Raw genomic sequence first — 11,745 nt, forward strand, 5'->3', positions numbered from 1 at the left:
AATATCCAAAATTTATAAAGAACTCATACAAACTCAACATCAAATAAAGCACACAATCCAATTTTAAAATTGGCAGAGTCCATGGCTGGTGTTGCTCAGTGATTAGAGCAGCAGCCCTTGCACAGAAGCATCTTGGGTTCAATTCCCTCAAGGACACATACTTGGGTTATGGGTTCGCTTCCCATCTCTGGTCAGGGTGCATGCAGGAGGCACCAGTAAATGTCTCTCTCATATTGTTGATTGTTGTCTCTCTCTCTCTCTCTCTCTCCCTCTCTCTCTCTCTCTCTCTCTCTCTCTTTCTTCATCTTCCTCCCTCCCTCCCATCCACTTTCTCTAAAAAGCAATGGAGAAATATCCTCAAGTAAGGATTAACAAAAAATAAACAAATAAATAAAAATGGATAGAGGACCTAAATAGACCCTTTTCCAAAGAGGACATACAGATAACCAGTAGAAATATGAAAAGATGGCCAATGTCACTAATCATCAGAGAAATGCAAATTAAAACCAAAATGAGATATATCCTCACAGTTGTCAGAATGGTTGTCACCAATAAATCAACAAATAACAAGTACTGTTGAGACTGCAGAGGAAAAGAAACCCTAGTGCACTGGGAATGCACATTAGTGCAGCAGCTATAAAAACATTATGGAGGTTCACTAAGCAATTACAAATGGAACTGCTTTATGACCAGCAATTCCATTTCTGGGTATGTATCTAAAGAAACTTAAATCACTAATTCATGCACCCCTATGTTCATCACAGTGTTATTTAAAATAGCCAAGCTATGCCCAGCTGATGTGGTTCAGTGGTTAAACATTGACCTATGAACCAAAAGATCCCCAGGTTTGATTCCAGGTCAGGGCACATGCCCAGGTTGCCAGCTCAATACCCACTAGGGGGTGTGTAGGAGGCAGCCAATGATGTTTCTCTCTCATCATTGACGTATCTGTATCTCTATTCCTCTCCCTTCTTCTCTCTCTAAAATCAATAAAAATATTGTATTTAAAAATAAATAATAAAATAGCCAAGCTATGGAAGCAACCCAAGTGCCCATCAATAGATGAGTGGACAAAAAGCAGTGGTGTATATGTACAAGAAATATTACTTGTCTATAAAAAATGAAGTCTTGCCAAGACCAGTTTGGCTCAGTGGATAGAGCGTCGGCCTGGGGACTGAAAGGTCCCGGGTTCGATTCCAGTCAAGGGCATGTACCTTGGTTGTGGGTACATCCCCAGTAGGGGGTGTACAAGAGGCAGCTGGTTGATGTTTCTCTCTCATCGACGTTTCTAACTCTCTATCCCTCTCAATTCCTCTTTGTGTAAAATCAATAAAATATATTTTTTTAGAAATGAAATCTTACCATTGGAACCAACGTGGATATACCTAAAGGGTATTATGCTAAGTAACATAAGTCAGAGAAATTATTATATGAGCTCACTGATATGTGGAATCTATAAAACAAAATAAAGGAACAACCAAAACACAGAAACAGACTCATAGATACAGAGGATAAACTGATGGCTTCCAAAGGGAGGGGTTTATGGGGCTGGGTGAAAAAGGTGAAGGAATTAATAAGTACAAATTCGCAGTTATAAAATAGTCACAGGGATATAAAGTGTGCATAAGGAATATAGTAAATAATATTGTAATAACTATGTATGGTGCCAAGTGGGTACTTGAAATATTGGGGGAATTGTTTTGTAAAGTATATGATTATCTAACCACTAGGCTATAAGCCTGAAATTAATATAAAAGAACATTGAATGTCACAAAAATAAAAAATAACAACCCAATAACTTGTATTTATATTCAGTTGGGAAATATTAATTATATTATCTGGGAAAATATTCATATTAGTAGATTGCTCTTCTGTATTGAATGGTTTGCTTGTTTTAATTTTGATGAAAAATATTTGATGATGTTGTTTCTCTTGTTTTAGTTTTGTTTACTATAAGTATGTTCCAGGTCTCCATTACTTACGTTGATGAATTTTCATCATCTGAGATTTCTATTATCGGAGGGACTTGACCAGTAGTATCCTTTTGAGTTAAACGTTCCTAAAGAAAATAAAAAGGCATTCTAGATACTTAAAATGTACTTATAGAATAAAAATACCTGACACATTTGTATAGCATGTAGTAAATTCAAAAGCAACCTCATATTCAATGTCACAATTAATCTGCATAGCAATGTAGAAAGACACTGGATTTTATAGATAGGAAACTGAAAGTTAGAGAGAAATAATGATTTGGCCCAAGACACACAACTAGTAGATCCAAGGTCAAAGATCATTTCAAAGTTAAACTCTGAGTTTGCTGCTATTACCACTTCCACACAGCCACACTATGAAAAAAATCTTCCTCCAAAAATCCCTGTTCTCCAAAATGACCACTAATATGGAATACCCTAGGAACCCAAAGAAGAACTGCAGTAGATCACAAATAGAGACTCTTGTTACATGAGGGGGACAAGGGTGAGGGTCGTGTGCCACATGATATTTTGCTTCTTCTCAGAGGAGGAAGTAATATCTGGGGGTTACTGCCTTCATATGTGAAAGCTCTGTTTCCAGAGATCTGCCAGAGAGGAATGATGAATGGGACAATCAGACCGAGCAACTTCCTTCACCTGTTATCTCTCTACCAGTTTTCTCACCATCTTAAATTTGGAAAAATGGTGACATATATCACTGGTCTAAGATTGAATGTAAAGGGGTCCTTCACCATTTCTGAAATGTGATCAGCTAAAGCTCACATTTTAAATCAGACAGAAAGAGTAAAGCAAATCTTTTTCAATCTTTGGATCCTAGTAACAATAATTATGATGATAATAATGATGATGATCATGATAAATGTAATAGCTCTCACATTTACTATGTGCTTACCATACATGAGATGCTGTCTTAATTTCTCTTTGTAACAATCCTAAAATGAGGTACTATTATCATTATTTATAGGGAAAAAATTGAACTTAAAAGATGTAAATGACTTAAAGAAGGTTCTGGGGGATTTGAACTCAGTCAGTACTAAAAAGGATTTGAAGCTGACTGGTAAGAAAATGATTTGAAAACAAGTGGCCTGGCAGAGGTCTCTCCTATATCCATTTATTGTGATAAATGAACAAATAAAACAAACTCATAGATAGCTAAAACAATCTGATGGTTGACAGATGGCAGAGGGGTTAGGAGACTGAGTGAAAAGGGTAAAGGGATTAAGAAGAACAATTGGCAGCTACAAAATAGTCATGAATATGTAAAGTATAGCTTAGGAAATGTAGTTAATAATGTTTTAATAACTATGCATGGTGTCAAGTAGGTGCAAGACTTATAGAACGTCACTTCATTAGTTATATAAATGTCTAACAACTATGCTAAATACCTAAAACTAATATAACATTAAATGTCAGCTGTAATTGAACAATTTAAAACATTTTTTAAAAATCAGATCATGTCATCCTTCTGCTTTCCACTGCACTTGGAATAAAGCCTAAACTCATTATCATGGTTCTCAAAGTACTACATTATCTTCCCCCTGACTACTTACTGTACCTTATTTTCTACTACTCCTTCCCTTTTCACCTTATTGTAGTCACATAATGATCAGTGCTCCCTTAAACTCTCTAAGGCAGTTACTACCTCAGGACTATTATAGCTACTGATTCTTCTCTGTGTTGGCACCTTATCATTGCAGGTCTCTTTCAAAACACAACCTCTCAGAGGGTTCCCTGACCACTCTAAACTTCCTGCTCCCACCAGCCATTGGCATAGAGTCTATTTTATCATAACCATGACACTTTTCTACTATTTCCCCTAATGTTTTCCCAGCACCTTGCACAGTGCCTGGCACATAGTAGGTGCTTATTAAATATTACTTAGTTGATAAATTCATGGAGCCTAAACCTGCTAGATTAATTCTAATGACTGTTTTTAAGAGAGAAAATTTGTGAGTGCTATATTAGGAGACCATCAAGTGATCAATGAGAGGGCTGCCTCAAATCTCACCTGTAACAGAAGCCTTCCTTTATTCACCTGCCAAAATAGTAACTTCTCTTACTATGGCCCAGCAAACAGTCTCTGTATATCTTTTATGTTATATCAAAACCACTTGTAAATAACTCTTTCAGGTGCGCTCATATCTTCACTCAGGTTTTTACTTTCTGAAATGCAGTGTTGATCTTTCCTTATTCACATATCCTACCATAACCCCCTGCACACAGCAGGTGCTTTAGCAATCCTATCCAGTGGCTGAAGGACCAAAGGGGATGTGGCCCTTTATAGGAAGCTCACATTGACACAATGGGGGAGGGACATACACAACATACTCACCCACAGGATATGAGTGTTGAGGATGCAAACAGTCCCTACCATATAAAAACGATCCTCCAAAGGAAGCTCAGTATTAGATGACTCAATGTACTTTGGGCAGGGGAAGAAGCGAGTCAAAACCCCCAAAGGCTCTAAGGGAGACATAGACACACATGTGACAATCTAATAGAAAGACAGGCAAGTTAGATAAAAAGATGGACACCTGCGACCTTTGTGTTTGCTAGACCATTAACAACTTTCGGAATTCTGAGCCATAGATTTTTCCTATCTTCCTTCCATTTCAGTCACCTTCCCCACCATGGTGTCCACCAAAATATGAAGTCATTACTGAGAAATAATCATTATAAGTTCAGAGCAATTTTCAGTCCTATTTTATCATAACCATGACACTTTTCTACTATTTTCCATGATGTTTTAGTTTCCAAAAGAAATTTAGCTCCCTTCTTTTATAAAGACCACTTGAGTACTAAGGGTGACATGTAATTTGTGTGCATATGTAGTCAAGCAAGTTTCCTTTTAAAGAAAGGTATCTGAATTTTAGTTTCCAAGACACACAAAAACATAGCAATCATTGTGTGAGCTAATTTTTGTTTATTTACTCATTCATTCATTTTATTTGTTTATTATATTAAGACCTCAGTGGCAAAAACTGAGTTAATTATATTCTTATTTCATGGCATGTAATGAACTCAGATAAAGTCTCTGCCCTTTTTATTTTTTCTTTCTGCCCCTTCATCACTCAAACACCCACTGTCATCTGCCACCTTTAATATATATACTTATAAAATATGCAGTTTGGTTTTATTTATATGTTTACAATTTTCAAAAGTGGCATTGGACGATAGTTCTCATTCTATTTCTTACTTTTTTCAATCAACAATATGGTTTTTAAGATCTATGCTGTAGTATGTATATCTTGAGTTCATTGCTTTAAACCAGTGGCCGGCAAACCGAGGCTCCTGTGCCACATGCGACTCTTTGGCCCCTTGAGTGTGGCTCTTCCACAAAATACCACGTGCAGGCACGCACATACAGTGCGATTGAAACTTCGTGGCCCATGCGCAGAAGTCGGTTTTTTGCTTGGTCGAGTCTATTTTGAAGAAGTGGCATTAGAATACTCAAGGAGCCAAAGAGCCTCATGTGGCTCATGAGCCTCGGTTTGCTGACCACTGCTTTAAACTATTACCAAGCTCTCCTTGTTGTATATTTCTTAAATTCTACTTGTCCATTTCCCTAATGATGCCCACTGAGGCTGTTTCCAACTCTCTCCTACCACAAACTACACTATGGCATATAGAGTACATGTACCCTTAGACACAGATCTCTCTGAAAGTTTGTCTCTGAATTATTTAAACCCAGTAATGTTGATTGCTAAGCCCTGGTATAATCAACATAACTTAAATTCACTCTGCTTTTCAAGAAGGCTTAGGAGTTTACATTTCTGTCAAGTATATTAGTTTTTATAGTACTCACTTCTCACCAATGTTTGGAAATATTCACATTTCTAATTGTTAACATTCTATAGGTGTATAGAACTCTCATTGTTTTTAATATTTTTAATACATTTATATTGATTTCAGAGAAGAAGGGAGAGGGGACAGATAGAAACATCAATAATGAGAGAGAATCATTGATCAGTTGCCTCCTGCATGCTCCTTACTGGGAATCAAACCCGAAACCCGGGCATGTGCCCTTGACCGGAATCAAACCTAGAACCCTTCAGTCCACAGGCTGATGCTTTATCCACTGAGCAAAACTAGCTAAGGCTCTCATTGTTTTTTAAATTTTTCATTCTTTGCCTTGCTGGTTTGGCTCAGTGGTTGAGCATCTAGCATTCAACCATGTTGTCACAGTTTGATTGCTCAGTCAGGACAATGCCCAGGTAGCAGACTCAATCCTCAGTAGGAGGCATGCAGGAGGCGCTGGTTGAACATTCTCTGTCATCATTGATGTTTCTATCTCTCTCTCCCTCTCCCTTCATATCTGAAATCAATAAAATGAAATAAATATATTTTTAAAATTTTAATTATTTCCTTACTAGTAAGTTCAAGCATCTTTTCACGTATTTGTTGAACTATTTATCTCTGATTCAAGCCCTAGATGTTTTAATGGCCCCAAATCCATGCTTATGTTAATTTCTCAGCTTCTAACTCCTGAAAACTTAAAAGCTATAAATTAGGACCCCATATTCATAGGACACAGATCTGGGTTTTGATTCCTATAAATGACACTTTTTTTCCATTCAAATTCTGAGAGATGGCAACCTTACTCTTCCTCTAGACCAGTGGTTCTCAACTTTTTTAATGCCACAAACCTTTAATTCAGTTCCTCATGTAGTGATCCCCAACCATAAAATTATTTTCGTTGCTATTTTATAACTTATAATTTTGCTACTGTTAATGAATCGTAATGTAAATATCTGTCATGACCCACAGGTTGAGAACCGCTAGCAGGGTGGCCTAAGACCATCAGAAAACACAGATATTTACATTATGATTCATTAACAGTAGCAAAATTACAGTTATGAAGCAGCAACAAAAATAACTTTATGGTTGGGGGTCACTACAACATGAGGAACTGAATTAAAGTGTCGCAACATTAAAAAGGTTGAGAACCACTGCTCTAGACCAACAGAAAGAATTAACTTATTTAAGTCTTTAGGTTTTATGTGTAGGTCCTTGAATGAGTGTAAGAACTCCTGACCCCAAACAGTGGATCCTATATATTATTTAAAAAACACATAAGCAACTACATAATCAGCTCCCTCTTATCACTGTGGTTCTGTACTTCATGCATTAACTTCCTTTAGACTTTCCTTTCTTTTAAGCTTGGCTATGCATTGAACTTCTTTTGCTATTTTTTTAACAATCATTTCCTTGTTTTTCTATAAGGAAAGAACCATCCTTAACATCTCAGTTCACCATGTTACCATATGACCCCCACCTTGTAAATTTCACCTTGTTAATTTTTTAAGTCTAATTCATGTCTGTAACCAAAACCTGTGTTCATATGGCTACGAGAGTTTGAGTACTAACAGCAGAAGGACATTTATGTTAACAAAGGGCTGCATAACTCATGAACTTTATTTAGATCAAATTAAAAACTGAACTGCTTACCATCGGTAATACTTTTTAGACACAGGAAAAATTTTGCATGTTCATAAGTAATTGTATTATCATTTTGAAGTTCTCCTCTTCTCAAATGACAGCAAAACTCTATACATCTCCCAACTTAAAAAAAAAAAGAAAAAAAATACAAAACAAGGTTATATTTATATTTTTACCATATTCTTAAGGATTATTTCATATGACTACTGTCTCAGACTAGATTTTAAAAAAAATTTCTTTCCATGAACATCAGCACTTGCATAACTATCTATGTTGTATCTGTAGAGTGGGTTACCAGCTAGAACATTATTTCTATAACACTAATGCAATTATACAGAAACTGAAGCAATTGGGGTTAATAATAAAGAGCAATATTCAATGTAGAAGAGATTTTTAACACTAGAAATATAGTTTGTAAAATTATATTAAGTCAAACTAATATATAATCAGCAGCTATATTGGCTCCTAATGTCTTTATTTTTGCTACTCTTCAGAGTGTTACCTGTTTCTTAAAATCTAAGAATTTACCATTTGAAAAAAATCTATACCTAAGTTTGACGCAGGAAATTTAAGACAAATCTTTTGGAAGACATCTCTTTTCTCTTCATCAGGCAGAAGGCTTAGTAATTTTTTACCCACAAGTTCATCCTTAAGAAGGAAAGAGAGAGATAAATTTTGTTATATGTGCTACTACTGTTCACTTTCTCTACCTCCTTAACTTCATCTGCCCAACTCAGTCATTTTATAGTCATACCTATTGTACCTCTTAAAGTCCAAATTCACATTACCCCACTTGTGACTATCTCCTCTTACCTTTCTAGTGCACTCATGCAAGTACCACACCTCTCCAATAACTATGCCATCAACTGAAAACCTCCAGTCCATTCCTATCACATTTTTACTGTGCATTATCTCCTTCAAGTTGTCACATCCCTCCCTATTTGGCTCAGATTTCATAGTCAATCACTATACTCCCTCCCATGTGCTCTTTCTTTCTGAAATATTTGCCTGCAAAAAAAACCAACACTGGTTAATTACAGCTCCTCATCTCCTCTGTATCTTCACCAAGGCAAGTGAATGTTTATGGAGAAAAACCCACAAACATTCTGTGTATCATTTGTAAATAGACACTTAGCTCTGTCTAGAAATCATTTCACATTTTATTAGACAATTCACTCTCCTACTCTTCAAAATAACTATTTCTTGCCTACAATTCACTCCCTGACCCTCCAAGCTAATTATTTCTTGCCTTTTCCTTCTTTTTCAAACCTCCAAACACTCACCCTCTGCATATTCAGCCGGGGATCTCATTTCTTATTTTAACGAAAAACAAAGGGGATGGCAATGCTAATATCGTCTTGCCAGTAAATGTATCAACTTATCTCTTCCTGTGGCCAGAGAAATGTATCAATGTATCTGTTCCTGTGAACAAAGACCTACTTTTTCTCCCATGTCAATGAATAAGATTCACCGAAACCCATTTGGCTCAGTGGATAGAGTGTTGGCCTGCGGACTGAAGGGTCCTGGGTTCGATTCCATTCAAGGGCATGTATCTTGGTTGTGGGGACATCATCCCCAGTGGGGAGTGTGCAGGAGGCAGCTGATTGATGTTTCTCTCTCATCAATGTTTCTAACTCCCTATCCCTCTCTCTTCCTCTCTATAAAAATCAATAAATATATATATATATAATAAAAAAATGTTTGGAAAAAAATGAATAAGATTCTACTTAAGTTTAGTGGACTGCCTCTCATCCTCTCTTGACTTTTCAAGGACATCATTATAGGAAATTTCCCTCACCCCCACATCACCACTCTATTTTCTTTTCTAATAGATCTTTCCCATGGTATGCAAATGTTATGTCATAGATGCTGTAATAATATCTGTTACCTCAAAAACAACACAAAATCCAAAAATCCAAAACCTTCCTTGATACTACATCCTCTCCTCTAGCTCTATTTCTCTGGTCCAGTTTAGAACAAAAATATTTGAAAGGAACTATATTTGTGGTCTCTTATTTCTTCACTTCTCACTTTCCCTTGAAACCACATTAATCAGATTTTTATCCTAACCATGGCACTTTTTTAAAGGTCACCAATGACCTCTATATTTCCAAATCTAATAGTCAATTCTATACCCTCATCTTACTTAACATTTTAACATTTGGTACCACTGACCCTTCCTTCTTCCTTGAAACATAACAGGTAGAATGATCCATTTAAAACATAAGTCAAATTTCTGTTCACTATGGTCGAGTACATAAGTATTGTGCTTGGCTCCTCCCAAGACCACATCAAAATTACAACTAAATTATAGAATAACCCGTAAGCACCACCTGAAGACTAGCTGAACAGAACTCTAATAACTAAGGAAATAAAGAAGTCATGCCAAGACTGGTATGAAGGGTGCAGATTGAAGAAAGGGCAGGTCCCACACCCAGGTGTGGTGGTTAAGAATTAGGAGCAATATCTCAACTGCAAAGGTCCTTCCTGAGGAGCAAAGGGACCCAGCCCCACACCCGGCTCCCAGCCAGAACCAACAGTGCCAAGAAGAGAACTCCCCACAACATATGGTTGTGAAAATCAGTGGAGATTCCATCTGAAGTGGAGGACTGTTGGAGTTCTGAGTGTTCCTCTTACAAGGTCCCCACATGAACTTACTTAATGACGGACTCACCTACTCTGACCTCAAGTGCTGGAGCAGCAGCTCAAAAAGCACCAGGGACAAATGAGGCAAAAAAGAATTGTCTGGTTATAGGGCAAGAACTGGAGGAGCAGCTGTCTCCAGGGGGGGGGGGGGACTGCTGGTAGGTTCCACTGTTCTTTTATTAAGCCCTCCCACCAAACAGCTGGCAGGTGGACCCCATTGTTTCTTTGCTAAGCCCTTCCCCAACCCAAGCAAATCTGAGATTCTGTCTAACTTGCCCCATCCTAGCACCAGCCTGAACCTCTTTCAGTGGCTGTTCCTCACAAGCTGCCAGCCTTGGCGCATATGGAGATGTTCATAATCTCCTTGGAGCACTCCACAAACCCCAACATTACCAAGTGGCCCCTAGTAATGTTGGCAGTCCTGCTCTGTTTGCAGCACAGCCTCTCTCCAGTGCCTCAATGTCCAGCACAGGCAGCCACCAATCACAGATCACTTTGTAGCTTTTACCAGGTGGCACCGGGCCAGGCAGGGGCAGTGGTTGATCTGGGACAGCTCCCAAGCCCCTAAGCCCCTCCTAAGAGGCTGCAGAACCAACACACCTGGTGGCCAGCTTCTCACCACTGTAGAACACTACCCAATTAGCTACACTAATTATAAACTCAAAGGGTGAACTTGACAGGCACTAGATCCTCACTACAGGGAATTTCACTGTGTGGGTTCAGCTCCCACACTATAGTTAATCTGCTATAGTCATGGCTAGTCCTCACAGCCAGTCAGACTGAGGGTCAATCACACCCACTGACGTGCCAACAGCAATAAAGGCTCAACTACAATAAGAGATCATACAGGACCCATACAAAGGTCACTCCTGGAGCACCTGGCTCAAGTGAATAGTTAAACTGCACCACTAAGCCCCATAAGACATTTACTGCATAAGGTCATGCTACTGAGACTGGAAGATTTAGCAGATATACCTAATATTTAGAAACACACACAGGGAGGCAGCCAAAATGAGAAAACAAAGATACATGTTCCAAATGAAAAAAAACAGGATAAAACCATAGAAAAGGAACTAAACAAAATGGAGGCAAGCAATCTACCAGATAACAGAGTTCAAAATACTGCTTATAAGGATGTTCAATAAACTTAGGGGAAGAGTAGATGAAATCAGTAAGAATTTATACAAAAAGATAGACAGTATGAAAAGGAAACAGTCATAAATAAAGAGTATAATAACAATGAAGAATATATTAGGATGAGATTGACAGATTAGATAAAGCAGATAATTGAATCAGCAATTTGAAAGAAAAGGTAGCAGAAAACACCCAATCATAACACCAAAGGGGAAAAAAATAGAAAATGAGAATAGTTTCAGAGACCTCTAAGACAATTTCTAGCATAACAACATCTGCATTATAGGGGTACCAGTAAGAGAAGAGAGAAAGTGATTGTGAATATACTTGAAGAAATAATGATGGAAAACTTCCCTAATCTGGTGAAGAAAAAAGGCACACAAATCCAGGAAGTGCAGATAATCCCAAAAAAGATGAACCCAAAGAGGCCCATACCAAGACATGGTTAAAGACAATGAGAATATTAAAAGCAGCAAGAGAAAGGTGGCTAGTTACCTACAAGGGAGCTCCCATAAGACTGTTAGCTGATTTCTCA

The 11,745-nt window shown here is 37.7% G+C and overlaps 1 protein-coding gene across 1 annotated transcript in view; it reads right to left on the bottom strand.

Annotated features, from left to right (window-relative positions):
- The window catches only part of LOC311615556 (uncharacterized protein), a gene marked incomplete at both ends in the record, with an annotated part of 39,781 nt that extends 31,466 nt beyond the window's left edge, over positions 1–8,315 (bottom strand). The window contains 2 exons of the mRNA XM_084870901.1: positions 1,983–2,059; positions 8,244–8,315. Coding sequence (XP_084727027.1) covers positions 1,983–2,059; positions 8,244–8,315 — 149 coding nt within the window. The remainder of the gene's footprint in view (positions 1–1,982; positions 2,060–8,243) is intronic.
- Positions 8,316–11,745: the final 3,430 nt, after the last annotated feature.

The sequence above is a fragment of the Pipistrellus hanaki genome (genome assembly GCF_964339955.1).
Source record: "Pipistrellus hanaki genome assembly, chromosome: X".
Classification (NCBI taxonomy): Eukaryota; Metazoa; Chordata; class Mammalia; order Chiroptera; family Vespertilionidae; genus Pipistrellus; species Pipistrellus hanaki.